The following is a 19,288-nucleotide window of genomic DNA, read 5'->3' on the forward strand; positions in this document are numbered from 1 at the left end:
ACAAGCTTTTCTCTTCACAGAGTACTACTGTTATACATTCAAGTCAGTATCTAAACAGGTAACAAGTACAGTGCCCCTTTTCTTTAATACCTTACCCTACCGTGCCATACATCGTATACTTAATTCAGCACCTGGATAAACAATCCGCTAGCACATTATCACTCCCCTTTATGTGCTGGATCTTTAGCACACCAAAAGAGTGTGAACCCACATTTCTAGACAAAACATTTCCTGTGTACGTGGAGATCCCAAAGGTTTTGCTCTGTGGGGAAACCATTTCTGCAACCCCAACTGGGGCACAGAATTGGAGATCATGCCTGGAAGCTGTATCAGAACCAATCAAAATGATGGCAAAATCCATTTATCTTGATATCTAAAAATGATAAATAAGCAATGAATTTAAATCCTGTAATCCTAAAAACAGTTTTTGCTATTATTATTGCATTTTGTATACCATATGATCCCAACAGTGAAACTGCAAAAATGCACGTAGAGAACATGTCAACATTAACATTTTACTTTCCTTCTCCATTTATTTGCTACTGTATTTATCTCAATATGAATATACAGTTCAAAAAGTAGAGTACTCTATCCAAACCAGCATCTTACTTTGGTCAAGATTTATCCCGACTATCAGTGTCAATGTGATTTTATTCAAGTTGTATTAAGATGGAACTCTTAAAATAGCCTATAATCATGGAAGCATTTTTGCATCTATTTCCAAGACAGATTCCAATTCCTCAAGTGGGTCCCATAAATTACTTGTAATAAAACAATTACCACAGAAATTATCATTCAATTTTCCTCCAAGTCAGAGAGCAGATACTTGTATTGACATATTTGGTAATGCTTCAAAACCAGAGGAACCCAAATTTGCTATTGTATGCATGAATGATGTAGTAAAGGTAGTTCAGCTATATGCATTTACCCGATGATTAAGCTAATTAATAAAGTCCTTCTTACTAAAAAATGAATTGGGGCTGAATTACAGATAGGGCAGGAATAATATTTATTTAATTTTAATTTCAGTAATTTGCAAAAGTCTGCAGTAGAAATGGGTATCTTTAGGATTTAGAACCGGGATAAAAGAGTATAAGTTCAAGCAGTGGCTCAGAAAATCAGAGACTCTGGAAATTACTGAGAAGAAGGTTATAAACTACAGGAACATTGAGCAGGAAGCCAGAGACCACAGAAGCAGCACTTCAGGCGACTTTCTGAAATATAATGTCAAATAATCCAGTATATCATGGCTATGGCCTGATATTGAGGGATCTATAATTTAATATATCACTTACAAATGGAACAAAACACAAATTTCTTGAATGTTGATGGTAAAAGATGGAAAGAATTGTCATGAACTTGAGGTAATGGTAGAGCAGTTGTCAGAAAATTAATTTGTCCGCACAGGTTCTAACTACATGGAAATATGACTGACCAGTAATGTGACTACTTGGAAGGCAGATAAAATGAGAAGTATAAAACTTTATTATACATTCATTTGACAAGCATAATTGTTCTGACACTGAACACACCATCTGCCTCCATTAAATCCAAATGCATTAAAGATATCGGAGGTTTTACATCCACTTTGATTCTGAATCACCAGTTTTGAGGGTAAAATTTACTCCGTTTGTATTATGTTCATCTTTGTTAATGTTAAAATGCTATGAAGCTATTCTAAACTCTATTGATTTTTTCCAACAGATGCTGCAGCAGGAAGACCATTTAGCCAACAACCAACAACAGAAGCAAGGTTACCTTCTGCTGAAACTGTGGATTAAGGCTAGAGAAATAGAAAGGAAATTCATGTACTTCCTGATTGTGGCACTTTTTCCAATTTGAATTCATATGGTATCAGTTAAGTCATCAATGAAAAAAGCCAAATAATCATGAATAATCTCTTTTTGAACTGGTTTGTTCATTAATGGTGTTCATTTTTGCTTTCAATTCTAAATTTTTCACCATGCAGAGCATAGTGATTATTAAACTTGTCAGTTTTAACATCTTTGTTCATTAATTTTCACTTAGAGTTTTTTGCTGTAAGTTGCAAAGATTATAGTTGTAAGCATTTCATCAGAAATATTGTTTTCTTAGGTAGCTATTAAAATTATCATTGTGAATTATTGTCAACAGTGCATGTAGGAGTGGATTTCTCTGCAATAATTTTGACTTGGCCCAGATCAAATAGAGAGATTAGTTTTAATAAAAAAAATATTCTTGATTACTTAACCAAAGTGAATGAACAGCTCTGGAATGCATCTTTCCTTGACTATATATCAAAAAATGAGTATTGCTTCTTCCCCTGTTGGAACATGTTATGTGCAGCTATCTTTCTATAATTACCCATAAGCTTTGCTTAAATATCTGATTTCAAATCCATTTATAATTTGAAATACTTAAGCACTTCTAATAATACATTGTTCCTTGTTAATCAGCTGATGCCTTAAACAATAAAATCTGTAAAAGACTTTGCTTTTATTAAATATTAATTGGAAATATCAAACAACTTCCTTGTTTTAACTTTTAGCAGATTTAAATGTTTGCCTTGGATTCAGATGTGAATATAATTTGAAAAGTGTCTCAGTTATTTTTCATCATAGTGTTTGTGAGTCTCAACAGAATATTTGCCCCAATATTGTTACAGCTTATGCATTTCAACATTATGGTTTTCTTGACTTGTTCTTGCCGTTTCACAAGACATTGAGTTTGCCCATATCTTGTACCTCTGCAATCAGGCTCATAAACTCTGTTATGTCTGGTTGGAGTCAATTAAATCTAGCCTAGATAAATTAAGTGGGGGGGGGGGTAGTAACAGATTCCATTTGTGAATCAAATTTGTCTTTAAAGCAATTAAAATGAACAATATAATTTTCTACTGCTAGCTCACAAAAACCAGATGTTTGACCTTACCCTTTTGCCATGAACTCTGCTTCTGGGTTTCTGGCCCAATGCAGTAACCACAGGCCAACTCTATACCCCAGTCCTGTTTGTTTATTTGTTTTATTTTGTATAGAAATACAGCATGAATAGGCTGTTTCCATTTGTACCATGTACAGCCAAAATATTTTATCACAAGACGGAAATGAATGTTAAGGTCCACATGCCTGAAAGTTTAGTAGCATCCACACAGCGGTTTGCCTCTGAAATTCATTCTGTTGACTAATGATAGAGAATACCTTTCTTGGTCATGCTGTTTCATTTCAGAGACACAGTTCTGGCAGGAAGTGCAGAGGAGGCTTAACCCAAAAGCAGAGCAGTAGAGACTGTTCAGCGATGAACAGTAACTTTAATGATAGACTGCAAAGTAAAAAGCCACGAGGGGTCACAAAGCAAGAAAGAACAGACACTAAACACAACAAAGCAATAAAGTAACTGAAGGCAAGGAACAACTGGTTGAGGCTGGTTGGTTTGATGGGTGAACAAGGACTGTGAATGAGAGTTGGGTTTAAATGGGCTGCAAGCAATGAGTCGAAATGAGTGGCAGGTGACTCCTGCAACCTGGATCGAGACTGGAAGGTGCCTTCAAGGGTATGGCAGGACCCTCCCAAATTACGGCTGTCACCCGATGACCCAGGATGATCCTGATGGGCCCAGTGGAGCTCCTAGATCAATGATGGATTCTAGACAAAACTGGACAGCACCCGAGACCTCCTCTGGGTCCTTTCCAGTCGACCAGGTACTGCACACCCCATCCACTGTAACGTGAATCCATCAACCTGGGAACCATGGACACTGGACCACCTTCTACCATCCTAGATTCCAGTGTTGCAGGCTCAGTTGGGTTGAGTGATCCATGGAAACTGGACTTGAGGCAGGACACGTGTAAGGCAGATGTGATCCCGAGGGATGCTGACAGCTGGATATGGTAGGTGACTGGATTGATGTGATGGGTGATTTTGAAGGGACCGATGAACCGGGATGAGAGCTTGTAGGGATTGGTGCGCAGGGGCAGATCTGGAGTGGACAGCCAGACATGGTTCCCAGACTGGAGTAGCCATGAAGCACTTCAAAGGGTGACATCCCATGGCAGAAGAGCTGTGCAGATTATGGGACAGTTTGGCCTAGAGCAGATACTTATTCCATGAGGAAGAGCTAGAGGCAGAATGCATCACAGAAACTTTTCCACCTGCTGATTGGCTCTTTCTGACTGACCATTGGTCTGCAGATGTTAGGAGGACAAACTCACTAAGGTACAAAGGAGGGAGCTGAAGACTTGCCAGGAATGGGAGATGAATTGTGAGCCCCAGCCTGACACAAGGTCCTGAGAGACAAACTACTTGTTGGGGAAGCAGGTCCGCTGTCTCAGTGGCTGACAGTAGTTTGGAGAAGGCAATGAGGTGAACTGCCTTGGAGAACCGGTCCACCACTGTCACAATCACTGTGGCCCGATTAGAAGGTGGCAAACCCGTGATGAGATCCATGGTGATGTGGGGCCATGGGCATCAAGGGACTGGTAGGGCTGCAGGAGCCCAGAGGACTGCTGGTTGGAGGAATTGGACTGAGTACGTTGAGGACAGGCAGTGACAAACTGATGTCTGCATTCTTGGTGAGCCACCAGAACCGTCGTGCGCCTGGATAGCCGGGAGGGATGAGGACTGGGCCAGTTGGAGTGCCTCAGTATGCATGGCCACAAGCATGTACATGCAGTTGTCAGGTGTGTTGGCTGGAGCAAGCTCATGCTCTAGGGCCTGGCACAACTGGTTCTCAAGATCTCAGACAATTGGGGCAAGGACCTGCAAGGATGGCATGGTGGGTTGAGGGTCAATATAAGTTTCAGCTGGGTTGAACTGGCGTGACAGGGCATCCACCTTAGTGTTCTTGGAGCTGGGTCAATAGGAGATGGTGAAGCTGAATATCTCAAAGAGAGGGCCCAGTCAGCTTAATGTGCATTGAGTTGGAGGGTCTGTTGTATAGGTATGAGGTTCTGACGGTCAGTCCAGATCAGGAAGGGCTTGGTGTTTCCCATCAGCTGAAGTCTCCATTACTCCAAGGCCCATTTAATGGTGAGTAGCTCCTTGTCTCCTGTTCCATAACAGTGCTATGTAGAGTTGAACTTGCAGAAGAAGGTAAGTTATGAATGTACCACAGCTCTGAGGGGCCGAAGGGTGCGGGACCAGCCCCCTCCTTCCGGAGAATCGCAAGATCGCTATTAATTTGGGTCTTGGACCCAGGAAATGAGGGACAATGCAACGGATTTGACCATTGTTCTTAGAGGCACCTGTGTGAATTGCAACTCTATAGTACGTGCCAGCTATCAGGGACATGGACACCCTCGGGCAATGTGGGGTGGGGATTGTATCACCCTACCTTGATTGACATTTACAAATCTGCCAGCCATGATAAAATGGAGACTGCAGGAGGCGGTACTCCAGCGACGCACCAGACGGAGACACCATCGCTCATCGCTCCCGTAAGGACGGGAAGCTGTTCGGGAGCCACGTGTGATTTGGTTCCCCTAGCTAGGGAATCGAGTGGCTGATAACCCCAAAAAGGATTCCGAACTGACAACGGGGAACTCACGTTCCCGATTCCACGATTTGAGTCCAACAGGCTGGCAAGTTTATTTTCTCTCTCCAACCTGTGAACACCCAGCGGTCCCTCAAACGGCTAAAAGCCTTCATGAACTGGCAAGACTTTTTATATTTCCATCAGACAATAGTTTTACCCCTAGACAAACGATAGAGCTACTTCGAATTGTTGATTATTACTATACCCGTGTTTTAGATTGAGTATTGACGACGTATATTATCTGAATGTTTGTATTAACCTTACTTTTGTGCCCCTTTATAAATAAAAACGTTTAAAAATGGTACCATCAGACTTCAGCGGACCTCTCTATCTTTGCTGGTAAGTGACCCAGTTATGGGGTTCATAACAGGTACAAGGGGGTGTCTTCCCATCTGGTCCTTGCTTGGTGAGGATAGTCTGGTGCTCACATCAAATGCATTTTATCTCTACCACAAAAGGTCTCGAGGGGGTGTGGATGTGGAGAATGGGAGCGGTGGTGAAGCGTCTCTTGAGCTCCTCAAAAGCATGGTTGGAGGCAGCGGGTCAGGTTCTGATTTAGTGAGGGAGGCGAGAGGAGTGTCAATTTGGCTGTAGTACCTGATGAAGTGGCAGTAGAAGTTGGTGAAACCCAAGAAGCAGTGTAACTGTTTGAGGAACCGTGATCAGGGCCATTCAACGACAGCGTGCACATTCTCTGTGTCCATGGTTATACCTTGGGGTGAAAGGATACGACCCAGGAAGGAAATGACTGGAGTGTGGAACTGGCATTTCTCTAACTTGCAGTACAGTATGTTTCAAGGAGATGCTGATGGACTGAATGATTGTGTCAGATGTGGTCTTGGGGGTTCTTGCAGAAGATGAGAAAGTCATCAAGCTAAATAAACACATACCTGTGCTGCATGTCTCAGAGGATCTGGTGAATGAAGGCATGGAAAATATCTGGACTGTTGAAAAGCCTAAAGGACGTCACCATGTATTCATATAGGCCAATGAGTTTTATGAACATTATCTTCCACTCATTCTCCTGGCAGATGCATATCAGTTTATACACACACTGAAGCTCCAGTTTGTTGAAGATCTGGGCCCCGTGGAGTGTTTCAAATTTGCCATCCATCAAGGGGAGAGTGTAATGGTGATTTTGGAACTTAATGGTATGAGTTGCAGTGTAGCAGGAGGACAAAATCAAAAAGGCTTTCCAATACAGGAATCAGGTACTGTTGTATTTGAATGTGCACAGTATACAGAATGAGGTAGATGTTCTTGTACTGCAGTTAGAGATTGGCGGGTATGACTTTGTGGGCATCACCGAGTCATGGCTGAAATATTATATTTGGGAGCTTAATATCCGAGGATGCACATTGTATCAAAAGGACAGGCAGGTAGGCAATGTGGTTCAGTTGATTAAAAAAAAATGAAATCAATCCTTATAAAGAAGTGACATAGGATCCTTGTGGGTAGATTTAAGAAACTACAAGGGTAAAAAGACCCTGATGGGAGTTATATATGGGCCTCCAAACAGTAGCCAGGATGTGGACTACAAATTACAATGGGAGATAGAAACGGAATATCAAAAGGACAATGTTATGATAGTCATGGGGGATTTCAATATGCAGGTAGATTACGTAAATCAGGTTGGTGCTGGATCCCAAGCCAGAGAATTTGTAGAATGCCTATGTGATGGCTTTCAAGAGCAGTTTGTGGTTGAGTCTACTAGGGCAACAGCTATTCAGGACTGGGTGCTGTGCAAAGAACTGGAATTGATTAGTGAGTTTAAGGTAAAGTAAACCATAGGAGGCAGTGATCATAGTATGATGGAATTCACCCTGCAATTTGTCAGGGAGAAACTAACATTAAATGTATTGATATGACAGTGGAGTAATGGGAATTACAGAGGCATGAGCCAGGAGCAGGCTATAGTTGATCTGGAAGGAATGCTAGTAGGGATGATGGTGGAGCAGCAATGGCTGGAATTTCTGGGAGCAATTAAGATGGTACTGGTACATCCCAAAGAAGAAGTAGTATCCTAAAGGTATGCTAACAAGGGAAGTCAAAACCAACATGAAAGTAAAAGAGGGGCTATAAAATAGATTAAAAATTTGTGATGTTTGAGGATTGGGAAGCTTTTAAAAGCCAACAAAGACAGCTACAAAAGCAATTGGGGGGTGGAGAGAGAAGATGAAATATGAAGCAATATCAAAGAGGGTACCAGAAGTTTTTTCAGATATATAAAGAATTAAGGTGAGGCAAGAGTACATATCGGACCGCTAGAAAATGGTGCTGGAGAAGTAGTAATGGGGGACAAACTGAATAAGTATTTTGCAACAGTCTTCACTGTGGAAGACTCTAGCAGTATACTAGAAGTTTGAGAGAGTTAAGGGGCAGAAATGAGTGCAGTTACTATTACTAGGGAGAAGGTTCTTGGGAAGCTAAAAGATCTGAAGATCTTGTCCTGGACAAGATGGACTACACATCAGGGTTCTAAAAGGGGTGACTGAAGAGACTGTGGAGGCAGTCATTCTGATCTCTCAAGAATCACTAGATTCTGGAATGGTTCCAGAAGGCTGGAAAATTGCAAATGTCACTCTTCTCTTCAAGACGGGAGAGAGGCAGAAGAAAGGAAACTATAGGCCGGTTAATCTAACCTCAGTGGTTAGGAAGTTGGTGGACTCAATTGTTAAGAATGAGGTTTCAATGTATTTGGAGGCACAGAATGCCCTTTGTCTCTACATGGTGGTGCTGCCGTTTCCTGGACAAAGTGGGCATTTGATGTGTTGGTGGTCAGCTGCTCCACAATAGGTAAGCAACTTGTTTCTCCCCCAGAGCTTGTGCTCTTGTGGCATAAGGGGAGCTCTCTCTAGCTGCATGGGTTCTGGAAGAAATGCTGACAAGACTCCTGCAACCTGAAGTATTTCTTGTAATAGAGATGGAGGTCTTGCTGATGATCTGGAAGGTTGTTCCATAAGAGGCTTGTCAATATGGGTGGCAAAACTGGTGATGATTTCAAAGTCAGTGGGTATCTCCCGAGTAGACAGCTTGCCTTTCGAGGCCGTGATGGTAATTGTTATATTTGTAACTCCAAACAGAAAAGCAAAACACAGAACTGGGAATAACTCTTGTACATCTTTAAGCTAGATGTGCATGTATGACATGGTGGTGTGATGACATATGCCACTTATGTATTTTCACATATAACCTATAATGATTTATTTAAACAGTCAAAGAATTTTAATTTGTTCCATTCATGTCTAAAGATTTAATCACTGTGGAGAATTTCTTACTCTTGTGGGATAATGTCTTTCCTGACATGGGAAGGGGGGGAATGGTCACTGTGCTTGGCAGGAGAGACTTGTGGCTGTGAAAACATTTTCAGGTCGTGGGGGGCCTCCTCTGTGGTGGTTGTAGGAATTGGCCCTGCAACTGCAGTAAGTGGCTGTGACAGCTCCGGACACCTTTCATCTGAACATGTTGGCATCCCAAACAGAGAATGGCAAGCTTCATCAGACGATGTCAACCAATTCCCACTGCTGCCTCTAAGGAGTTTGTGTGTTCTCCCTGTGGGTTTTCTCCCAAGTTCCAAAGATGTAGCAGTGGGTAGGTTAATTGGTCATTGTAAATTGTTCCATGATTAGGCTAGGATTAAATTGGGTGATTGCTGAGCGATGCAGCTCAATGGGCCAGAAGAGCCTACTCCATGTTATATCTCAATAAAATAAATAATGTGTGAGTACAGTGTCTGATATCACCATTCCCTTTGTCTTTTGGAAAGCCACCTCACACTGTTTTGTCCATTGCCATTTCTTCCTGATCTGTAGTAGTGAGTTCAAGGGGTAGAGCACAGATGCCAGGTTTGGCAGGAACCTGTTATAGTAATTGACTGATCTTAAAAAGGTCTGTGACATATCCTTTGGCCATGGGGCATCCACCACTGCTTGAATTTTCTCAGCACACTTGTGTATTCTTTGTGCGTCAATAGTGTGAGCACAGTAAGTGATGCTTGGTTTAAAAAAATTCACACTGGTTGCTTTGTGCTCTGACTATTATCTTCTGATCTTTTTAATACTGTCTTCAGATTTTGGAGATGTTCCTTGCCAGTAACAATGCTGTCATCCAGGTAACACTGAGTGCCTGGGCAGCCTTGCAGCACCTGGTCCACAGCTTTCTGCCAGAGTGCAGGTGCAGATGCTACTCCAAAAGTAAGCCTATTATAGCAATATAGATCTTTGTGAGTATTGATGGTGAGAAACACTTTGGACTCTTCTTCCATCTCCAACTGCAGGTAGGCCTCAGCTAAGTCCTCCAGAAAGGTTTGCAAAATATCCTCTATCCTGGGCAGAGGGTATTAGTCTACTTTCAGTACTGGGATGATGGTAACATTAAAATCACAGATCCTGACAGGCCCATTCTTATTGGCTGCTGGGACAACTGGCATTGCCCATGGGCTGCACTCAACTTTGGAACTAATTCCTTCAGACTCCATGTGATCTAGCACACATGCTACTTCATCACAGCTGGTATAAGGAATGGACGGTCTTTGTAAAAACTTGGATATAGCATTTTCATTTAACACTATATTTTATCTTTGATATGTCTGAGTTTTTCAATGGCCTACTTAATACTATTGTGGCATCATCCTGTACCTTTCTTAATTTGCTTTCAGTTGAAGCTATTGCAGGGTAAGTGGAATGCAAACAGTGGATGGATCTCCAATCAAGTTGTTGTTGTCCCAGTATATCACAGCCCCATAATGTTGGCCTTCCTGTTTTTACCACATACAAGCCCAATGTGACTTGTTGGCTGTTGTATTTCACTGTTACGAATGCCATTCCCACAGGAGTTATCTTCTCTCTGGTGTAAGTTCTTAGTTGGATATCTGCAGGCTTCAGTTCAGTATCTTGGAAATGCCATTCAAACTCATTTTGTGAAATGACTGAAACAGCTAAGCCAGTGTCCAATTCCATTTTAATTATTTTGCCGTTCACTTCTGGTGTAAGCCATATTGCTTGTCTACTATGGTTAGTTTTTCCATTGTAAACCTTTGGGCTACTCAGTCTTGTGTCACTCTTACCATTGTCAGATTTTTCATCAACAGCATGCAGATTAGTGCTCTTTTTAGAACTTCAGTTTCACTTTTTTTCCTCTTCTCTGTGAAATCCATTTATTTTAGTCTGCCCAGCATGCTCTTTGTATGTGTCCAACTTTGTTGCATTTTCTGCAAGTTTTGCCTCTAAACCTACATTGATCTGTTGTACTCTGTCACAATGGCAACACAATTTGTTCAGCCAGGCAGTTTCTGTTCAGACGTTGCAATTTTGTTCACACTCACTTACATTCCTGACTGCAACCCAATTGCATCTGTCTGCTGTTTCCATTGATACAGCAACTTCTCATTTAAATGTAAGTTGTGCTTTAGTTAGGAGCCATTTTTGAATGCTTTCCTGTAAGATTCCACAAACTAAACCATCTCTCTGTGCATCATTAAGCTCATCACTGAACTGACAATGCTCAGAGAATCTCTTCAGTTCAGCATGTAAGCTGAAATGGTCTCCCCTGCCTTTTGATTCCATTTATGAAACCTAAAATATTCCGCTATCAACAATGGTTTTGGTTCTAAATGTTCCTGCATTATTTACACAGTATCAGCAAAGTTCATTTCGGCTGATCTAGTTGGAGCAGTCAAGCTTCTCAGCAAACTTTTTTCTTTTCCACCCAATGCACTCAGCAAAACTGTTTCTCATTGGCTATTCCATTTACTTTAGAATATTGCTGTATTTTCTCAGTATACATATTCCAGTTATCCCTTATGCAATCGAACATGCCTATCTTTCCAATGTAGTCAGCCATTTCTACTATTTTTTATTATAATTATCATCCAGTACGCACTGTTTATGAACTCGCAAATTTGTGTTTTCTGCCTTTTTTAAAGCCAACTATGTTCTCTCTTCCCTTCTGTAGTGACACATGCTGCACTGCTTTTTTAAAAATTTGAACAGCTCGCTGCACTTCATCAGGTAGGTAGTCATCTTGGATTTGTTTTAAATACAGAGATGACTGGAGCTCAGAGTGTAGGATGCACTGAGACAGGAAGTTGATCTGTTGAAGAGTTTGGGCACTGGAATCCGGGACTCGAAGGGAGGTTGACTGGTGCAGGGCTGCAGTAATGAGTTGGAGAGTGAGTGAGAGTGGCAAGCAGATGGTCAGTGGTTTCTTGCTGCTTCTGGACAGTGTACTTCATGTTGGCAGATGACTTTTTTAGGCGAGCAAACACTGCTGGGTCAATCGCTGGTTCACCCCTCCTGCCAGAAAATGCAGGCTTGGCTCTGAAACAGAGCAGTGGGGACAATTCAGTGATGAACGGTAACTCTAATAATAGACTGCAAAATAATAAACCACGAAGGGTCACAATACAAGAGAGAACAGATACAAGCAACATAGTAATTGAAAGCTTGAAGCAACTGCTTGAGGCCGACTGGTTCAATGAGTGAACAAGGGCTGTGGATGAGAGCTGGGTTTAAAAAGGCAGCAGGTGATGAGTTGGAAGTGAATGGCAGGAGACTCCTGTTAGCTGGGTGGAGACTGAGAGCTGCCTGCCTGTGCATGCTTGACACATTCCACAGTGTAAAGTCATAGAGCTGGCACAGAAACAGGTTCTTCCATCCAACTGGCCCATGATGACCAAGATTCCCTTCTGTTAGTCCTACTTGCCAGTGTCTGACACTTAATCATTTAAATCCTTCCTTTCCATGTACTTGTCCAAGTACCTTCAAATGTTATCAATGTACCTGCCTCAACCACTTCCTCTGGCAGATCATTACATATACTGGCCATCCTTTGGGTGAAAATGGTTGCTCCTTGGCTTCTTATTAAATCTCTCTCCTTTCACTTTAAATCTGTGCCCTTTTGTTCTTAATCTGCCAATCCTAGAAAAATTGATTACATTCAGCCTTCCTATATGCCCCTCACAATTTTATACACCTCTCCAAGATCACCTCTCTTTCTCGTATACTCCAATAAAAAGAGTCCCAACATTTACCCATCTGGCCAAGATCTCTCTGTAAATCTTTATAAGCTTCTTCACTGTTAATGATGCCATCTACTTCAGTGTCATCTACAAGCTTATTACCATATCTTGCATATTCCCATTCAAATCATTGATACCAATGACAAATATTGGATGGCCTAGCACTCACCCATGGAGATCAGCATTAGTAACAGGCTTCCAGTCCAACAGCAACCCCCTTCCACCATCACCATAAGACATGCAAGCAGAATTAGGCCATTCGTTCCATCAAGTCTGCTCTGCCATTCCATCATGGCTGATCCCTCTGTTTCCTACCTCATTCCATCATCGACCTCTGCTTTCTATCTTCAAGTTGATTGGCACAGTGAGCCAGTCTCGCAATAGAAACACGAGCAGATAGCCTTAATTGTATAACTCAGAATCAGCTTTATCGTCATTGACATATGACAAAAGAATTGTTGTTTTGTGGCAGTAGTACATTGCAAAGACATACAAAATCTATAGACTGCAGAAGTAAATAGATTGTGCAAAAAAGGAATAACAAAGTAGTTATAACAAACTGCTCATAGGTTCGTGGAGTTCAGAAAACTGACTGTGGAGGGGAAGAAGCCATTGCTGAATCACTGAACGGGGTCTTTAGGCTCCTGTACCTCCTCCCTTATTGAATGTAAAAGGCAAGACCTGAGGACCCTTATTTGATGAATGATGAATTCTTGATCATTTTGGATGAGGAATGAAAAGTTGTTTAATCTGAATATTGTATACAATCAACAAAAATAGAACTTGCTGGGAAGTTACTACTGAATATTTTACATATCAGAACAATCCATTAGAGATGGTGACAAGGTATCTGCATTTATTTTTATATAAATACTGTTCTTTTTGTAGCCATATTTCCTTGTCATTGTAGGAAATCAACATTGGATGTCCTGTGATGGTATCACCAAATGTAATAGCTCAGATTTAAGCTAGGGCAATAGGAGTGTAGTCAGATCCTGATATTATGCAGGGAAGAAATTTTCTAACTTCCATGGGCTGCACAGTGCAGGAGACTAGATATCCAGGATTTCAGATTCCAATGATATTATGAGAACCTGATATCCAAGTTCAGAGAATCTTGCACTGGGTGTTCCATATATCACTTGGAGACCTGGTTCAGTAGAAAACAAGAAAAAGTAACAGGAATCCTCATGGTCATTGATTTTTAACTGCCAGCCCAGACTTTGCTAAGTGGGCACAATGCCCCAAGCGACTTTCAGCAATGGAATGCCCAACATGAGGAATACCCAACATGAGATGTTAATATCTACGTTTATTATTGTTCAAAGGTTCAAATGTCCAATTTAATGTCAGAGAAACGTATACAATATACATCATGAAATGCTTTTTCTTCGCAAACACCAACAAAAACAGAGAAGTGCCCCAAAGAATGAACAACAGTTAAACGTGAGAACCCCAAAGTCCCCTCCAGCTCCCCCCTCCTACATGTAAGCGGCTGCAAGCAGCAATTCCCCATCCCCCCACCAGAAAAAAAAAAGCAAGCATCGGCATGGCCACCAAGCACTCGAGCGTGAGCAAAGCAATAGCAAAGACACACACTTGAAGTTACCACAAAGACTTTGCGTTTCATCTGCATTCAACATACCACAGGTTCTCTCTTTCCCTAATAAGGGAGACGGAGGTGTCTCCATTTCCCATTTTCCCCGCAAGCAGGGAGACATAACGAACAACCCACTGGTTTACGATGTTAAAGGTCTGTTATGTCGCTTTTTTCAAGTTCTGTGCCTGAAGATTGCAAAGATCTCTGGTCTTCGGGCACACAGCAGTAGATTTTCCGACTCCCCCAATGACACATGGGTCTCCTGCTGTGACACCAACCCTCGATCCACCCATCCACCGAAACTTTAGGCTTGTGTGCACAATTTAAATAACTTGTATACTCCATTAGAACATACAATATATCAGGAGTTATATTTACATACTCCAGAAATTTTTCATGTATTCGTTCACAAAATGTGGACATCAGTGACAATACCAACATTTACTGTCTATCCCTGATTTGCTCCTACCCCGTTTCAGAAAGTAACAACATCTGTGAACAAGATGCATTTTACGAGAATCTTGCAGTTTCAAGATCACTATTTGTAAAAGACAGCTTCTTTTAGAAATAGTGATCTTGAAACTTCCAGATTGCCATAAAAATGCAACTTGTTCAGTATTTGCATACTGGACTTATTAACTTTAATTTGGATTCCACAGATGGGATTCAAATCCATATTGTTGGGTGTTCAACTTCCATCTGATGGGATACCACTAACCTGAGACATTAACCACATTTGTCCATAGCTCCCACCTGATATGCTGAGTACCTCCAGGATCGTCCTTTTTATATCAAACTACTAACTAATGTTATATTTAAATCCCCTCCAGAATAACTCAAGCAAAATAAACAATGCATTTTTTAATTAACATCCCACCATACAGGATTAAAACATGGAACATAGAACATTACAGCACAGTACAGGCCCTTCAGCCTTCAAAATTGTGCCAATCTTTTAACCTAGTCTAAGATCAGTATCACTCTTCCCTCCTACAGAGCTCTCCATTTTTCTATCATTCAGGTGCCTATCTAAGAGTTTCTTCAATGTCCCTACCTGCCTCTACCACCACCCCTGGAAGCACATTCCATGCATTCACCACTCTCTGTGTTTTTAAAAAAAACTTATCTCTGACATCTCCCCTATATATTAAAAAAAAGGATCTAGTGCTTTCCCGACATATATGACAAGTAAACTCTTCTCGGGCTTCCAGCCAGGTACAGGTATCGATTAAAACAAACTCTGCCAACTTCTTCAGGGATGATGCCTGGGTATGTCTTGTCCAGTGGTATTTATAGCCCTGTAGTCCATCCCTCCTGATTGGTTAGTCCTCATCCAATCAGGTTTCCGCTTTCCCACATTGTTTACAATTGAATTTCAGTTCTTACTTGGAGTGAGACCTTCATCTTTGCAAAAATGCTTTTCCTCTACTTTTATTTCAATGGCTTCCCTTTACTAGGCAGACCCAGAAGACATTGGCGTGGCACAGTAGTTTTGTGCCATCAAAGTGAATCCTATGGTTGTCGTGAATGCAGTGTTCTGCTACCGCCGATCTCTCTGGGTAACCCTAACAGATACGCCTCCTGTATCCTTCATGCGCATTCCACTGTGTGTCCTGTCTGACTGATATACGTTGCTCTGCGTTCCTTTAAACACCAACAGACCCAAGTCCCAGGTCATCCTTGATCCACGTAAGCTGTGACTTGAGCTTCGAGGTAGGAGAGCAGAAACCTAATTAGATGAGGACTAACCATAACCAATCAGGAGGGACGGACAATGGTGGTATAATTACCACTGGACTAGACTTACCCAGACATTATCCCTGATGAAAATGGCAGCGTTTGTCATCAAAACGTCAGTTATAATCGATACCTGTACCCAGCTTGAAACCCAAGAAGAATTTATTCATCTCCCGTATACTTTCCTCCAATTACATTGAAATTGTATAGGCCATTTCCACCCTGGGGAGAAGTCTCTGGCTGTCCACTCTATCTGTTCCTATTATTATCTTGTAAGCCTCTATCAAGTACCTCTCACTCTCTCTACAAAGAGAAAAGCACCAGCTCCCTCAAAAGACAAGTTCTTTCATCTGTGCACCATCCTGTTAAATTTCCACTGCACCCTCTCTAAAGCTTCCACGTCCTTCCTATAATGAGGTGGCTAGAAATGAACACAATATTCTAAGTGTGGTCTAACAAGTGTTTTTTAGAGCTGAAAGACTAAGGCTTGATGGGACTTGCCTGGTTATTGAGGGAGGCAAGCGACGCGATTGCTGTGGCTTGACCATATATCTTCATGTTCATAAGACCATTAGACATAAGAGCAGAATTAGGGCATTCAACCCATCGAGTCTGCTCCGCCATTCCATCATGGCTGACCCGGATCCCACTCAACTCCGTACACCTGCCTTCTTGCTATACCTTTGATGCCCTGACCAATCAGCAAACTATCAATTTCTGCCTTAAATATACCCATAGACTTGGCTTCCACCGCAGTCTGTGTCAGAGCATTCCACCGATTCACTACTCTTTGGTTAAAAAAAAAATCCTCCTTACCTCTGTTCTAAAAGGTTGCCCCTCAATTTTGAGTCTGTGCCCTCTAGTTCTGGATACCCCCACCAGAGGAAACATCCTCTCTACATCCATCCTATCCGGTCCTTCCAACATTTGGTAGTTTTCAATGAGATTCCCCCCCCCCCCCCCCCCACATTCTAAATTCCAGTGAACACAGGCCCAAAGCTGCCAAACACTCCTCATATATAAACCACTTCATTCCCAGAATCATCCTTGTGAACCTCCTCTGGACTCTTTCCAACGACAACACATCATTTCTGAGATTTGCAGCCCAAAACTAATGACAATGCTCCAAGTGCAGCCTCACCAGTGTCTTATAAAGCCTCAGCGTTATTTCCTTGCTTTTATATTCTATTCCCCTTGAAATAAATGCCAGCATTGTACTTGCCTTCTTAACCACAGACTCAACCTGCAAATTAACCTTTTGAGAGTCTTGCACAAGGACTCATAAGTCCTTCTGCACCTCTGATGTTTGAACATGCTCCCCATTTAGATAATAGTCCACACTATTGTCTCTTTTACCAAAATACATTCTTATACATTTCCTAACACTGTATTCCATCTGCTACTTTTTTGCCCATTCTTCAAATTTGCCTAAGTCCTGCTGCAATAGCATTGTACTCAGCACTACCTACCCCTCCATCTATCTTCATATCATCCGCAAGCTTTGCCACAAAGCCTTCAATTCCATTATCCAAGTCATTGACAAATAATGTGAAAAATAGCAGTCCCAATACTGATCCCTGAGGAACACCACTAGTCACTGGCAGCCAACTAGAAAATGCCCACATTTTTCCCACTTGCTGTCTCCTGCCTGTCAGCCATTCCTCTATCCATGCCAGTATCTTTCCTAAAATGGCATAGGATTTTATCTTATTAAGCAGTCTCATGTGTAGCACCTTATCAAATGCCTTCAGAAAATCCAAGTAATTGACATCTACTGCCTCTCCATTGTCCACCCTGCTTGTTACTTCCTCAAAGAATTCTAACAGATTTGTTGGGCAAAATTTCCCTTTACAGAAACCATGCCAACTTTGACTTATTTTATCGTTATTCTCCAAGTACCCCCAAAACCTCATTCTTATTAATAGATTCCAACACTTTCCCAACCACTGAGGTCAGGTAAACTGGCCTATAATTTCCTTTTTTCTTGTCTTCCTCCCTTCTTAAAGAGTGGAGTGACATTTCCAATCTTCCAGTCCTCCAGGACTATGCCAGAATTAAGTGATTCTTGGAAGATCATGATCAATGCACTCATTATCTCTTCAGCAACTTCCCTCAGGACTCTGGGATGTAGTCCATCTTGTCAAGGTGATTTATCCACCTTAAGACCTTTGAGTTTTCCTAGCACTTTTTCCTTTGTAATAGCAATGGCACTCACTCCTCCTCCCTGGCACGCTGCTATTTTTTTCCACAGTTAAGACTGATGCAGGTAACTCATTACATTAATCTGCCATTTCTTTGCCCCCCATTACTACCACATCAGCATCATTTTCCGGTAGTCCAATATCAACTCTCACTTCTCTTTTACTCTTTACGTAACTGAAAAAACCTTCTGGTATCCTGCTTTATATTATTGCCTTGTTTGCCCTCATATTTCATCTTTTCCCATCATATAGCATTTTTAGTTGCCTTTTGTTGGACTTTAAAAGCTTCCCAATCATCCAACTTCCCTCTCACTTTTGCTACCTTATATGCCCTTTCATCAGCTTTCATGCAGTCCTTAACTATTTCAGCCACCTCTGCTTTGCCATCATACCCGCCATTCTTTGATCCTATGTCACCTCTTTCCAAAGATGTAATTCCATCTCTTACCAACACAGCTACACCACCGCCTATGCCTTCCTGCCTGTCCTTTAGATACAAAGTATGTCCACTGATGTAAAGCTCCCAACTATGGCCTTCTTTCAGCCACGACTCAGTGATGCCCACAACATCATACCGACCAATCTCTAAATGTGCCACAAGTTCAGAATGCTACATGCACTTAAATACAGCACCTTCAGTCCTGCATTCTTTGCCTTTGTGAAATTTGCCTCTGTGGTACAATTTAACTCTTTGCTCTTCCTTCCTTACATTCATGTTAAACCCATCACCTACTTCAAAACCTGCAGACTCATTTTCAGTTCTATCATATAGTATGAGTTTCCATCCCCTCTTCCATTTTAGTTGTGTTATGACCGCAGCCCCCTCCTTTGTGAGAATCGCAGGTGTTATGCCCGCAGCCCCCTCCTTTGCGAGAATCGCAAGAGCACTGGGGGGGGGGGGGGTCAGTGGACCCAGGAAATGGGAGAGAGACGTGCCGGATGCCTCGTTCCCCGGCGATGCAAAATAACGTGACATTGGCCATTGTCTCTTGGAAACACATTTGTGGATTGGGGACTAGGATACGTGCAAGCCTTCGGGCAAAGTGGGCTGGTTGAGAGAGAGATTGCATCACCCCCAACCTGATTGACATCTACTACCCTGCGAGTCAAGATAAAAGAGGGGCTGTAGAGACAGCCCCTCAGACGCACCAGAAGACACGCTAGCGATCCCGTAATAGCGGGCAGCCATTTGAAGGAAGCCACGTGCGTTCGGTTCCCTTGCCT

General features: G+C 42.0%; 1 protein-coding gene across 5 annotated transcripts in view; it reads left to right on the top strand.

Annotated features, from left to right (window-relative positions):
• The window catches only part of ttc29 (tetratricopeptide repeat domain 29), a 366,818-nt gene extending 364,323 nt beyond the window's left edge, over positions 1-2,495 (top strand). For all 5 annotated transcript variants that reach the window (XM_073042934.1, XM_073042932.1, XM_073042933.1 and 2 more), the window contains one exon: positions 1,705-2,495. In XM_073042934.1, the coding sequence (XP_072899035.1) occupies positions 1,705-1,781 (77 nt within the window). In that variant the 3' untranslated portion in view covers positions 1,782-2,495. The remainder of the gene's footprint in view (positions 1-1,704) is intronic.
• Positions 2,496-19,288: the final 16,793 nt, after the last annotated feature.

The sequence above is a fragment of the Hemitrygon akajei genome, chromosome 4, assembly GCF_048418815.1.
Source record: "Hemitrygon akajei chromosome 4, sHemAka1.3, whole genome shotgun sequence".
NCBI lineage: Eukaryota > Metazoa > Chordata > Chondrichthyes > Myliobatiformes > Dasyatidae > Hemitrygon > Hemitrygon akajei.